Source organism: Schistocerca piceifrons, chromosome 4 (genome assembly GCF_021461385.2).
Source record: "Schistocerca piceifrons isolate TAMUIC-IGC-003096 chromosome 4, iqSchPice1.1, whole genome shotgun sequence".
NCBI classification, from domain to species: domain Eukaryota; kingdom Metazoa; phylum Arthropoda; class Insecta; order Orthoptera; family Acrididae; genus Schistocerca; species Schistocerca piceifrons.
This window is the reverse complement of record NC_060141.1, coordinates 15,903,386-15,918,996: the sequence shown is the minus strand read 5'-3', so window position 1 is coordinate 15,918,996 and position 15,611 is coordinate 15,903,386. Positions and strand designations below refer to the sequence as shown.

Genomic DNA, 15,611 nt, shown 5'->3' with positions numbered 1-15,611 from the left:
TGGAGGGTAAAAATCGTAGAGGGAGACCAAGAGATGAATACACTAAGCAGATCCAGAAGGATGTAGGTTGCAGTAGGTACTGGGAGATGAAAAAGCTTGCACAGGATAGAGTAGCATGGAGAGCTGCATCAAACCAGTCTCAGGACTGAAGACCACAACAACAACAACTGTTAGAAAATGACCTACGAGGACTGCCAAGAAAGTAATGCACCACTTTCTTTCTTCAATAATTCTTTATTGAACACTGGAAAGAATGGTGTTTTATTTACACACCCCATTTTTCCACGTAATCTCCATCGCGTTCTATGGCCTTCTTCCAGCGCCAAACAAGGGCGTCTGTGCCCTGTCGGTACCAATCCTTGTCCAGGTGGCGGAGCCATATGCTTCTGAATTAATGGTACCGCCTCTTGGCATCACATCAATGAGAATCACACCTTCACAGTCCCGCAACACGGTGAGCATGGTCTTATTGGCTGAAGCAGTTGTTCTGAATTTTTTCTACAGTGGAGAGTGGGAATGGCGCCATTCCATCGACTGTCGCTTTCTTTCGGGCTCAAAGTGATGAACCCTGGATTCATCACCTGTCACAATCTGGGACAAGAAGGCCTTCCTCTCAGCTTCTAAACGTTGCAGCAAGTCAAAACAAATGCTTTCTGTGTGCGATTTGTGCTCCATCGTTAGATACCGCGGGAGCATCTTGCACACACTTTTGAATATACAAGTGTGTGGATAATTGCATCCACACTTCCTTTGTTGATTGACAGATGCAGCGCCAACAGCCGAGTCGTAGAGCGTCTGTCCTCACGGATGACAACATCAGCTCGCCGCAACGTGTCAGGTGCGACAGCCGTGGATGGTCTCCCTGACCTCTGCAAATCGTGGAGCTCCGCCGAACCGCCTTCTGATGACCTCACCCATCGTGTCCAGCGACTAACTGTACTTCTGTCGACAGCAGGTGCTCCATGGACTTTGCACAAGCGTTTCTGAATATTCCTCACAGTTACTTTGTCTGCAGTGAGAAATTCAATGACGGCACGTTGCTTCTAACGTACATCACCCACAGACGCCATTTTGAAACTGTCCTGCAGCTACGCTATCTGTCGGAAGTGACGGTAACTTGGCGTGCTCTATCAGGAGACGTCATATAATACATACGTAACGTTTCGTAGTCGTAGCATTGTTTTTGTGGTGTCACCGCCAGACACCACACTTCCTAGGTGGTAGCTTTTAAATCGGCCGCGGTCCGGTAGTATACGTCGGACCCGCGTGTCGCCACTGTCAGTGATCGCATGCCGAGCGCCACCACACGGCAGGTCTAGAGAGACTTCCTAGCACTCGCCCCAGTTGTACAGCCGACTTTGCTAGCGACGCCACACTCACAAATACGCTCTCATTTTCCGAGACGATAGTTAGCATAGCCTTCAGCTAAGTCAATTGCTACGACCTAGCAAGGCGCCATCACCAAGTTATATTTAGATGATAATACTGTATCAACAAGACCAATGTTCACCAATTGTGGATTAAAGTATTCCAGCAGCTACGTACTTCTCTTTATAGCATTCATTACGTATCCTGTTTCAGACCTCACGCCAGCCTGCGTGAGTTTAAGCGCGTGCCTTTCGGCTTCCTCTCATTGTGTCTAGGCTGTCTTGCCTAGACACAACAGTTTTCGTCTGAGAAAAAATGAATACTGTGCGTTACTTTCTGGGCAACCCCCGTATATTCTACTCCGCAAGCGTTGCAGCAATTAGTCGTCAGTTGAAACAGACTTCATATGTATTGCTATTTGTAGGACTGAATAGACAGTACTGGTGTCAAATTTTGTTAGTAAAACTTGCTTGCGTTAATCTTAATTTTTTCCGTCACTATTTTAACATGCGTGCTTTTTAAATAAGAGACACTATTCTGATGTTTGAAAAACCTGTGAGATTTCTGGGTCTCACATTCGATGTTTTACTTGGTTGCCACACCTGAAACATTTAAGCCGCAGAGGCTAAAAAGTTCTGCTCATTTTGAGATGTTTCACGCACAGCTTCGTATTCTGCCACGAACAGAGCCAGTTAACGAAAAAGGATTTTGTGTGCTAAGCCCTGTCAAATTGTAAAATAAACATAATTTCATGTTCCCTCTTGGAGAAATCTGAAGATATGCATGTATACTGGGTTATTAGCTCATTCCTTTTTTACTTAATGACCAGATAACCATAGACTGCTATTATTGTATGTTAGCTACTGCATCGTTATTTTATCTGCAATTTAACAATGTACTGCTTGTGTATTTTGAGGTTCTATGAGAATGTGTGACTGAAAGTCAATGATATTGAAGAAGAATAGAAGAACAGTTTGGTAGCACTTCTTAGTGTGCACTTATAAATATTTGTGCCAAACGCGTCTCAAAATTGTATAGCAAGGGCGACACTGAACTTGACGAATACCCTGAGTCATTCAGCTCTCTGAAACAAGAGTTACAGCAGAACAAGTTTGCTAATTTGTAACGTAACAGTGCTGAGTCAAAGTACAAAAGATGCCAAACAGAACAATTTAGTTTATGTCCAGGAATGCTAAGTCAAGTTGTCGTAGAAGTAGTGCAGTCTTCCGATATGGCAATCCAGTGCGTATCCCAGTCCACAGGCTACGGCAGTTACGTATATAGTGGATCATCGGAGGATAATCTTCTAGCTACATTGTTCGACTTCTAAGAGACTGTTACGGCACTCTTTCAGAATATTACATGAGGTCTTTCTAAGAAACACCGCACATTCGTAAGGAAACGATATTTGGTAAGCATAATGAAACATTATTGGAGACATGATGCAAAATGCACCTCAGGTCACCTTCGAGTGAGGATCGTAAGGAGGGGACAATAAAGATTCAAAAATTTTGTTTGTTTTTCTGTCGGTCCACTCGCTTGTAGGACAGATGTGGGCGATGATAAGCAACCACACGAAGTATCCTCGAGCACGTGCTGTACCACGTGCGCGGCGACCAGCGATTGGTTTCAGTCTGACCCACGGAAGAAAAGTCGTGGGAGAGAGAACCAGTCGAGGGTCCCTCACACGTTCAGCATTAATATCAATACGCTAACACAGTCACCACCTGAGGCCAAGTATTGTCGTAATGTCAATACTTCAAGTATTGACATGCTGTATTGAGACCTACCGAAATTTTCTCAGCGTTACCAACACATTCTGAGCGTAAGAGGGCAAGTATCATAGGTCTGACAATTAGCCATTCTGTTGTCCGCATTTTTCCAGGTTGGCTTCTGCGTAATAGTGCCGATGCCTACCCCGACAATGTAAACTTCAATGACTTGGCTTCCTTGTATTTTAGGAAACACTGTAGCCATGGACATGAAACTTTTACAGGACATTAAACTGTATGTTCTGTGTCTACTGAACTATGATAATTGCATTTCAGCCACTGCTTTCGGAAATACAAGTTTTTAATTACACAGTTAAAATTTTGTGTACTTTTTTGTACGTTATCCTAAATAATTTGAATTATACATAACATTATGTTCTTCCTTTAGGTCAGTAGACTCAGGATTTGTATGTTATCTCTCCCTGAAAATTTGAATACTCTGCTCGAAGTGGTTTCTGAGATATAGGGATAATTGCAACAGAAAATGTAAATTTTCAGGAACGGCTTCTGAAGTTTCAAAAGACTGTACCTCACTTAATATATGCTTAATTTTTTATTGTTAGACGCTCTGAAGCATGCTGCACCATACTATATATCATCCTCTTGATTTTTTTCAAGTTTTTTCTTCTTTTCTTCTTTCTGGACTCCTTAGTGGCCAACTGTGCTGCATACTCTGCTTCATCAACGCGAACCTTGTCCATCCGTTCAAGTTCTCTAATGCAGTTTGGTGCAGGATTAATTCCCATATGCTGTAGCACTTTCACCATACCAATGTTGCCATCGTTAAAAGAAATAACAACATCACTGGACCCCCACTTTCATAATATTATTGAACGACTTATTGCGATTTTGAGTCTGCCCATGCAGACACTTCTTCAGTAATTCAGGATTTTCCAAGTCTCTGTAAACAGGACTTATGATATCCATGACTGCTGCTGGGATGGAATGTTTGTGACTGTATGAACTGTTTGAGTACTGGGCATTGCGGTAATTGTACCATGAATCAGGTCCAGGAGAGCAAAGGTGGTGTACTGATTTTTCATCAGTTGACAGTCTGTGGAAGAAGGTACCCCAAACTGCCTGCTTCATTTTCAACAAATCATAGTGTTATTTCTAATGGCCATCCCATAATACTGCTGTAGTTCATGAATCATTTTGTCTATCAGCCAACCTCTTATGGTTTTACCATCAGAAAGTTTTTTGTCTCTCAAACTTTTTTTCAACTTCTTCAATCTATTGGCCATCCTCTTCTGGGCATGACCTTTATATCACATGAATCCACAGCTTCTATATAAAAAAATTACCGATTTTATTAGATCATGACGTAATGCACATAAAAATTTTAACATTTTCAACTGGTGTAGATTATATTTAAAAAATAAAATAAAATACTTCCCATGTGAGTTTATAAGTGATATGTATATTTTCTTATTCAGAAAATTGCAAATTTTATAATGAGATAAAAATCCAAAACTGTGGAAAAAATATCCGTTCTAACTCCCCTTAAGCGATTTAGACGTTTATGTTTTTTTTAAAAAAAAATGAACAAAGAAACGATGGCTTAATTTATTTCAACCTGTACCTGTGAAATCAGTTATCAGAAGTCTTTGTGGGCAAGCATTTAAAAGGTACTTGCTAATAGTGTTTGTGAATATGAACACACTCTAATGACCTGTGTGTTGCCTGAAAACACGAAGTTACTCCTAACTGCTTGTCGACTGGGATTGCTGTGTTTCGTTTTTATATTTTTTATCGTTTTAACATTAGCAAATAATTCTTGTGTGTTGTGGACCTATAACAACACTGAAACTTTTGAAATTCAGTGCAAGTTTTCTAATAAACCAGCTGCACCCTGTTGCTTTCATAGGTGTTTATTTTTCCATGATGACGTTTCAAGATTCCTGGTATTCTATCTTCAATGTTTACATTTATTTGCGTGTCTTGAACATTGCTTCTTTACGAAACGCGTTGCAGAACTTTTAACATGGGTATTTTAAAATGTCATGAGTAAAGAAATAGTGATGGAAGCTGAAGAAATGAATTAAAATTTGTGCCATGGTTGGAACTTGAGCCTGGGCTCCTTGCTTACTAGGCAGGTATACTAGCCATTACACCACCACAGCCCTACAGCTAACAGCTGCCTAGTCCAGTACCCTCCCTAACACAAACTTCAATTCACATCTTCAGCTTATTTTCCCCTTCTTAGATTAAGCTGAAGATGTGGACTGAAGTGTGTATTACAGGGAGCATTGCACTAGGGTAGTGTGCTGTACAGCCATGTTAGCTGGAGTTCTGTGATGGGGAATGGCTAGCATACCTGCCTATTAACCAAGGAGCCCTGGGCTCAAGCCTAGCCATGGCACAAATTTTAATTCATTTCTTCAGCTGCCATCACTATTGTAGGTAAAGATGAGAGGAAAATGTCTTGAGGAAAATATGATTATATCAGATCTATTGAGAAATAGTGTTCGTGGCCTCTATATAAATGGGATGGGATGAATATGAAATGAATTTACTTTCACAAACGCACGTTTTGAGGGATGATTTGTTGGCTTGGCACACTGGGAAATGAGTGCCATCCATATCGGTCTGTTTCTCGATAAACATTAATGTAACTGAAGCTACAGTCTCGCCTTTATGTGTTAGGGACATCGCTGTCACGTCACGTGATGAGGTGGCGCACTAGCTTAAGTGTGGGAATCACGTCTGCAGGTCATCAAAGGTTGCTGGACATTGATGTGCGATGTGCTGATGCAGATGTGTCTCCACATTGACTGTACTACAGCTGTTACGGCGGTTGCATTGCGTTCACGGGGTGAGAGGGGACTAGATTGCAAGTGGTGTCTGGCAGGTAGCCTACTCACCATGCCGAAGGCGCCCTCGCCGAGCTTCTCTAGCGGGCGCAGGCGGTGCCTGGGGAACTGCAGCAGCGGCGTCGTCTCTGGCGGCGCCTCGCTGGGGATGCGCACCGTCGTGAAGCAGCCCGGCTCCAGGTGCTGCTCGCGCCGCTCCGACTGCTGCCGACACGCGAGACCGCTCCACTGTACTGTCACACTGCACAACACCTAAACTACTGAAATAAACACAGGGTGAGGCGGCGCACTAGTCAAGCACAATGGACTCGCGTTAGGCTCGAAGGTGGCTAAAACCTTCATCTGTAACGGGAAAAAGTCCAGCACGCTGCGACGTCATCCTCAGCATCAAGGTATCGACACTTGCGAGAAAAAGGCCTTATCTAACAAGGGGAGGCCGCCAATTGTGAAATTCAGATCCGATTCATACTGCGCATAATAAAAGCTCATGGCCAGAGGTGTAATGTGGCAAAGCACCAAGATGCACTTCTCAGCCGTTGTCGAGAAAATCGACAGTTAAAAGAAACCGTTGCGGTGAAATGCTCTCTACGGTTAATAGTTTTATACAGCGTCGTGGCGCAGCGGTAAGCGCTCGGGTTTGTACTCGGAAGGTCGGTCGCCGGATCGAATCTCGCGCCATGCAACATTTTTTTTATGATTAGTTTTTTGTAATTCAAATATATATATATATATATATATATATATATATATATATATATATATATATAAACTATTAATGAATTGCTTATGCATTTTGGTGAAGGCGGATCGCTCTCCAATTGTACCGCCTCCATTTTTCCGTTTGTTTAACAGGGCGTACCAAAGCTCTCACGTCCGCACTGATTTTCGACGATGTTATAAGTTGCGCTAGGGACCGCATCTACCTTCTTTCGAAGTTAGCAGGCAACTACGCTTTTATGCGGCGGCTCGTTTCGGCCTGTTCAACATCTGTCCTTCAAGTGTAACGAGCGAGTAACGGAGCTTATATTTCATACCTGCCACAGCAAATTTGTGTTCGTGGGGTTTCTATTCTAATTCGAACGTTTGACTTACGCTATACGTATTCGTTTCGGAATATCGTTTCTACGTCTTCCGTTAACTATACGTGGTTAACATTATGAAGACAATTAATAACATTGTGAAATACAACTTTGTTTGCGGAAAACAGAATGATGTTCGAAGTCGCCAGTTTTTCCACGACAAACGACTTTCAACAAATTATTATATGCATAATTGTTGCAACTCTTTACCGGGAATTATATATATATATATATATATATATATATATATATATATATATATATATATGTGTGTGTGTATGTATGTGTGTGTGTGTGTGTGTGTGTGTGTGTGTGTGTGTGTGTGTATAGACACATTTGAATAACAAAAAACAAATACTAAAAAAAAAATTGCATGGCGCGAGATTCGATCCGGCGACCGACCTTCCGAGTACAAACCCGAGCGCTTACCGCTGCGCCACGACGCTGTATAAAACTATTAACCGTAGAGAGTATTTCACCGCAACGGTTTCTTTTAACTGTCGATTTTCTCGACAGCGGCTGAGAAGGGCATCTTGGTGCTTTGCCTCATTACACCTCTGGCCATGAGTTTTTATTATGCGCAGTATGAATTGAATCTGAATTTCACAATTGGCGGCCTCCCCTTGTAAGATGTTTTTGTGAGGTGTAATGATCGGTTAATGATGTCACATTTGACCACAATTCTGCACAACGTGACCTTTGATGTATTACACTAAGGGAAGGCCTTTACTCCGTCCCCTACTCACATGAGAACCGCGACACGCTGCATTAAATCACACAGTTTTCTTATTGGTGAACGAGAGAAAACATTTCGGAAACAATGCTGCTCAGAGTCGACACTAAAAGGCCTCAGGAGCTATCATAAAGTGGGTCAACGAAACTACCCCTTCCCTCGGGGCGTTCATTTTCACATATTTCATGGTCTACAACAACGGTTTCCACTATGATGTGTGACAGGACGACGTTCTTGACAGCCTATGAGGCAGCTGACAGCCTCCTGGACGATTCAACGGTTCTCCAAGGACACCGAGCGGCAGCAACCCCACTGAATGTGACCTCACACCATCTCACCCCATGGAGTGTAGGGCTACCTCTACCTTTGCTCTAGTACACAGGAGTGTTCAAAACCACTCGACGAAATTTGAACGTTATCCGAAGCAGAAAAGGATGTCTATGCTTTTTCATCCCTCATATTTCGTGTTCCCCTGTGGTGTGTGGATACAGGAGTTTGAATGTGACACTGGTCCCGGCGGAAGTTCGAATCCTCCCTCGGGAATGGGTGTGTCTCTTTGTGTTTAGGATAATTTAGGTTAAGTAGCGTGTAAGCTTCGGGACTGATGACCTTAGCAGTTAAGTCCCATAAGATTTCACACACATTTGAACAGTTTTTTTTTAATGTGACACATGCGTGAATAAAACGGCGAAGAGGCCTTCCAAGAGCCTCAGTTCAGTAATACCGCTGGTGCCACCTACACACCTTTGTTGAGAACTTTAAAAATGTACCTGTGCAGGGTCAACCTTTCACTGATTCCTAGGTGCCTGCGGGATAAGCGGCTTTCGACACCCCACAGCTGAGTGGCCCTAAGCAGCAGTATTATGCCCTGCATGCCTCACTGCATCTGAGACGGTGTCGAAGGGTTGCCTATCACGCAGGCGCCTAGGAATCCGGTGAATGGTTCTCTCTGTACAGGTACATTTTTAAAGTGCTCAGCACTAGGGCACATGTGGCAACGACACTGTTGTCAAACTGAGGAGTCTTTGAGGGATCCTTTGCTGTTTTATTCACGCAAGTGTTAACTTCGCACCCCCCCCCCCCCTCCCGTCCCACGTGCACACTGAATTCCTAGACCACAATCAGATCATGAGAATTGTACTGACGTTGAACTGCGAAATAATCGTACTAAATTCTCCAGTTTTTCCTTAAATCAAAAACCAATTGAAACTACACGATCTATGCTTACTCTGTTCCTTCACAATTGTGACCCTTCGTACATTGTAACTTTAATGTCCATGTAACGGAAGCTGATGCTGATATAACGTACAGGCACTTTTGACTACCACATGAAATTGTTTGTATTTATCCGCCTCTTTCCACATCCAACTTTTTCCACATATTTACAATCACAGTTTTTTCTTTCAAGAATTATCGCCTGAATTACTAACATGTAGACTATTGAAACTCCAAATCACCTCTTATTCAAAGCGACGCAATGAATTTTGTGGGATCTGCTTCCATCCAGTAATCCTGTGATGCGTGGTGTGGGAGTCCTTTTCTACTTACTTTAAAACAGTTTCTTTGAAATCTATTTTGAAATTCCTGAAATATCAAATGGTGATGTACATGGTCAAAATATCCTAATAGAGGTAATTTGTTTCATCAAACAGACACTGTTTTCTAAATAATATTTTTTACTTCAATGATTGTCAGCAATGCATCGAAAACTTACGAGGTACTTTGGCCTGTACATATTTGTAATCTATGATTCAAATGTTTTCATCTGTGTACTAACTACATTCCTTTTCATGTTCTGAACTTTTATGACATTCCTTCTTCTATAAATTTGATGTTTCTAACCCCATATCAACCGGGTTCAGTCAATCTATACTACGATATCTACACGACACTTTACATATCGACAGGTTTTCTGTCAAAACCGACTGCGAGAAAATGTTGTGCTATGCTCAGCTCGAAAAGTGTGGTTTTCTTTTCTATATCGCACATAGTTTTAACTGCGCTGACAGGGCATTTAAAGCATTCGACAATTTGTTTCTCCCATATATATTCTTAATCATTTTATATAATTATAAACAATAATTATATACATGTGCTGTTCTCTTTTCTTCCTCACAGTAGGTTTCATAGAAAACAGGAAAGTTGTATTTATAGCTTATTCTTATACTTAGACGACTTCTGTGGAATCTGAATTTACAACAATAAACAGGACTCAAGGTCAGGGAGAGTAGGGGAGAGATGGACTGAGAGGTGGGAGAGGAAATGGAGATACAGTCGATGAAGTAGGAGATTCGCAGAGTGTGCGGGCAGGACGAGATAGTGAGAAATTGGGGGCGGAGTTGGGAGGTGGGGGAGGGAGGAGAGGATGTGGAGAGGGGAGGAGAACGAACTTAGAATATATATCCGATTCCCATATTTATTTAGCAACGGAGAAGCACTAGTATATTATAATATGGTTTGTATGCAAGCAGAACTTCCATTCTTTGGGGGTCGCTGAAAGCTATTTGGATCCACCTGAATCACACAGACAACTGGCGTTCAGCTCCATTATAAACTGTAACATTCATTTAATTCATAAGAAGCTTTGTAATTCCGGCGTGCGGTGCGTTTGATGCCACAGATACGACGTGCCACTCTAAAGAATGAAGCACCTCAGCTGGGGTGAGCAGTTGTGCACAGTTCTGGAGAGTGTTCAGTTAGGTAGGTCAGTTACTTGAAGAATGAGTCTTGTGATTCGATTGTATTAAACAGTATGGTTGAAACATGGACTATTACATGGAAGAGTAGTAATATGTCTTGGTTTTGTACTGAAGAATAAATAAACGAATATTACGGAAAAATTTTCTTTGTGTATCAACCACTTAAAATCACCTCAAACACTATACGAATCCGTGGATATTTAGTCTTTCACGAACCAATGACCACAAGATAAATACACTCCTGGAAATTGAAATAAGAACACCGTGAATTCATTGTCCCAGGAAGGGGAAACTTTATTGACACATTCCTGGGGTCAGATACATCACATGATCACACTGACAGAACCACAGGCACATAGACACAGGCAACAGAGCATGCGCAATGTCGGCACTAGTACAGTGTATATCCACCTTTCGCAGCAATGCAGGCTGCTATTCTCCCATGGAGACGATCGTAGAGATGCTGGATGTAGTCCTGTGGAACGGCTTGCCATGCCATTTCCACCTGGCGCCTCAGTTGGACCAGCGTTCGTGCTGGACGTGCAGACCGCGTGAGACGACGCTTCATCCAGTCCCAAACATGCTCAATGGGGGACAGATCCGGAGATCTTGCTGGCCAGGGTAGTTGACTTACACCTTCTAGAGCACGTTAGGTGGCACGGGATACATGCGGACGTGCATTGTCCTGTTGGAACAGCAAGTTCCCTTGCCGGTCTAGGAATGGTAGAACGATGGGTTCGATGACGGTTTGGATGTACCGTGCACTATTCAGTGTCCCCTCGACGATCACCAGTGGTCTTACGGCCAGTGTAGGAGATCGCTCCCCACACCATGATGCCGGGTGTTGGCCCTGTGTGCCTCGGTCGTATGCAGTCCTGATTGTGGCGCTCACCTGCACGGCGCCAAACACGCATACGACCATCATTGGCACCAAGGCAGAAGCGACTCTCATCGCTGAAGACGACACGTCTCCATTCGTCCCTCCATTCACGCCTGTCGCGATACCACTGGAGGCGGGCTGCACGATGTTGGGGCGTGAGCGGAAGACGGCCTAACGGTGTGCGGGACCGTAGCCCAGCTTCATGGAGACGCTTGCGAATGGTCCTCGCCGATACCCCAGGAGCAACAGTGTCCCTAATTTGCTGGGAAGTGGCGGTGCGGTCCCCTACGGCACTGCGTAGGATCCTACGGTCTTGGCGTGCATCCGTGCGTCGCTGCGGTCCGGTCCCAGGTCGGCGGGCACGTGCACCTTCCGCCGACCACTGGCGACAACATCGATGTACTGTGGAGACCTCACGCCCCACGTGTTGAGCAATTCGGCGGTACGTCCACCCGGCCTCCCGCATGCCCACTATACGCCCTCGCTCAAAGTCCGTCAACTGCACATACGGTTCACGTCCACGCTGTCGCGGCATGCTACCAGTGTTAAAGACTGCGATGGAGCTCCGTATGCCACGGCAAACTGGCTGACACTGACGGCGGCGGTGCACAAATGCTGCGCAGCTAGCGCCATTCGACGGCCAACACCACGGTTCCTGGTGTGTCCGCTGTGCCGTGCGTGTGATCATTGCTTGTACAGCCCTCTCGCAGTGTCCGGAGCAAGTATGGTGGGTCTGACACACCGGTGTCAATGTGTTCTTTTTTCCATTTCCAGGAGTGTATAAATAAATCCAAGGGAGGTGCAGATCTGAGAATCTACTGGGGCTTCTTTTGATAGACGAAACAACTACTGTAGTTAGATCTCAGAACCACCCCAGCTGATAAATCAGACCCTTCCTTTCTCCTCGAAATTTAAGCTTGACTTCCCACTTTACTTCTCCACCTCTGCTTGCATACAGTAGTATGTTGAAGTAATCTTTTCGCAATTTCGGTTAGAATATACTCCTTGATGTTATGGAGGTGAAAGAGGTAAAATACAAGGAGCGAGACGTTTTGTAAGACTTGCACAGAAGAAGACGAAAATCATGAGGCTCGGATATAAAAGGAATCAATAATCAGGCCTTCCCCCAGACTTGCTCAATCTGTACAATGAGCAAGCAGACAAGGAAACGAAGGAGATATCTGAACGGAAATTAAAACTTAGGGAGAAGAAATAAGAACTCTAAACTTTGTCTCTGATAGAGACGGCAAAGGACAGAATCAGTTGGAGAGAGAGGGTCGAATTATATCCAGCGACGGTGAAGGAATTAGATTAATAATGGCAAACTAGTAGCAGTAGATTAGTATTTTTTCATTTGGGCGGCAGAGTAAATGACTATTAGCGAACATAAATTTACTTATTAGGAAATCTTTTCTGAAAGTATTTGTCTGGAGTGCAGCCTTTTTCGGAAGCGTAGCGTGGACGACAGACAGTTCAATTAAGACAGCAGAAGCTCCGAAAATGTCGTGCTACAGAAGAATGCTGAGGATAAGGCGGATAACAGGACAACTAAGGAAGGGGTACTGAATCACAACAAGGACAAGAATCTGTGGCACAAAATGACGAAAAGAAGAAATTAGTTGCTGCAGTACGCCCTTAGGCAAGAAGCAAAGTCCATATGGTAACGAAGGGAAGTGTGGGGGTAAAAACTAAAAGGGAGACATAGGATTCACTATAACAAGCAGCAGTCATGCAGAGATGAAAAGGCTTGCACAGGACAGACTAGGGTGAAGTGCTGCACCAAACCAGTCTTCAGAATAACGGCTATAATAGAAACAACGATAAAGCGAATTACTATTCTTATTAAAATTTACTTCTTCGGAAATCTGGTAGTGAGCGGAGCTTGTGCAGTACACGGTTCTGCCGCTAGGCGCGTACATAGCGCAACTCGTTACCAGTTCAGCACCGCCTGTGTTGTCGACCTGATTTCTTCTGTTCATCTGAAGTAATTGCTTTTGCTAGCGCTGTTTTGTTCGTGTTTCGATTTTTATGATGGCAACTTTAAGTGAACAACTTACAGCTGTGAAATTTTGTTTTCTACTCTGTAAAAATGCTGTTGAAACTGTTTTACTGTTGAAAACAGCTTACCGAGATGATGCTATGGTAAAAACGCAAGTGTACGAGCGGTTTTCTCGATTTAAAAACGGCGACATGTCGATTGATGACAAACCTCGTTCTGGACGTCCGTCAACTGTCCGAATCGACGAAAATATTGGAAAAATTCAAGGGCTTGTGCTCAAAGACCGTCGACAGACAATTGATGAACTGTCAGAGATTAGTGGGTTATTTTGGAGCTCGGTCTTCGTCAAAAAAACCCGATTTGTGGCAGACAGGAGACTGTTCCTTCCATCACGAAAACGCACCTGCACACACAGCCATCTCTGTTAGACAGTTTTTAGCTAAAAGTGGCATGGTTCCGCTACCCCAAGCACCTTTCTCACCTGACCTGGCTCCATGCGACTTTTTCTTATTTCCACGCATGAAAAGGGCTACAAAAGGACACCAGTTTGAGAGCACTGAAGGAATGGAGAAAAAAGGAGAAGGAGCTGACAGCTATTTCTAAAGATAACCACAAAAAATGTTTCGAACAGTGGAATTACCGCTGGGATAAATGTATTAGTTGTAATTGAAAGTATTTTGAAGGTGACAGCGTTGTTATGCTACAAATTTGAAACTATATAGCTTTTAAAAAATAATTCCAGTTCCTTTGGGTACCACCTCGCACAACTTTCATCTGTGTTACATTACGTAAATCATCAGTTTACCGAGGCTAATTAATAAAAGACTAAGGCCAAACTCATAAAAGGCAAAGGCATAAGAAAAGGGCACACTTAGTACATAAAACAAATCCTTCATAAATCCATGCCTGCATATCTAAATCGACACCGTTTCACTGCTGCTGTACACGTTAGCCTCAGAAGAAATTAAGACATAGTCGTACTTGTTTCCTTCCAGTCGCTTCACTTACCTAGTGCAGTTCAACGAAATCTTTATGATCGGCTTGAATTATATAATATCACCTCTTACTCATACTTTAAAACTTCATTAAAGTACGCCATTTAACATTCAGTTCACAAACGTACAACCAACTTCATTTTCATTCAATAACAAACTCAACACCTGGCATTGACTGGGTATTTATTTATTCCAAACTTTTACCTCCTCCTTCACACCCTCTCTGTCCATCTCCTCCACCCCTGTATGTCCGTTCCCTCTACTCCCTCTCTGTTCAACTCCTTCACTCCTTCTCTGTCAACCTCTTCCACCTCCACACTCTGTCCGCCTCCGACACCCAGCACTGTGTATCCATCTCCTCCTGTCCCTCTCTGTGTCAACTTGCTCTTCCCCCCTCTCTGTCAATCTCCTCCTCTCCCTCTAATTCCACCTCCTCCTACCCCATCTCTTTGTACATCTCCTCCACCTCTCTCTCCTTTCCCCCTCTCTCTGTCCACCAACTCCCCCTCTCTCTATCCATCTCCTCCTTCCCTCTCTCCCTGTTGGTCACCTCCTCATTTCTTTGTCCAGCTCTTCCTCTCTCTGCCTGTCTCTTGCACCTCATCTCTCTGTGCATCTTCTCCTACCTCTTCTCTCTCCTTCTTCCCTCCCCCCTCTCTCTCTCTCTCTCTCACTGCCCCTCTCTTTGTCCATTTCCCCTCCCCACCTTCCATCTCTCCATCTCTCCATCACCTCCCCCCCCCCCAACTTCTCTTTCCACGTAATCACGCTGATCCAATAGCAGGCTGGTGGTTCTTAACCCTGGAGTATTTCTTTCCAGGCTGTAACTAACATGTGTACCAAATTTGACTGAAATCGTTCCAAGTGTTTAGGATGAACTTTGTCCCCGTGGCTTCCTTCACGTTCGCACGTGCCAAATATATTTCACATATAGTTAACATATTTGACACGTACAGGGTAGCGCACAATAAGTCACCCTATTGGATTTTGATCCTACAAGTGTACTATTGGGGCAATAACTTTCAAATTGCGCGCTCAACTTCGTGCAGTTCATGGAAATTATGCCAGATGTCGTTGCGACTTCATCGCTTCCGTTTGTGAGTCTGTCATTTCAGTTTGCCGCGATGGCGGACAAAGGACGGTTGATCGTCGCCCAAAGACGAAGATTGTGTTACTGTTCGCGGCGACGAAGTGTTACATCGACACAGAGAAGGTTTCGTGCTCCTTTCAGCACACGTTGAGCTCCAAGCCCATAGACAATATTCAGATTACA

At 43.8% G+C, this 15,611-nt stretch overlaps 1 protein-coding gene across 1 annotated transcript in view; it reads right to left on the bottom strand.

Annotated features, from left to right (window-relative positions):
- LOC124795540 (discoidin domain-containing receptor 2-like) overlaps nt 1–15,611 on the bottom strand; it is a 590,808-nt gene that overhangs the window by 75,522 nt on the left and 499,675 nt on the right. The window contains exon 11 of the mRNA XM_047259613.1: nt 6,005–6,154. Within this exon, the coding sequence (XP_047115569.1) occupies nt 6,005–6,154 (150 nt within the window). The remainder of the gene's footprint in view (nt 1–6,004; nt 6,155–15,611) is intronic.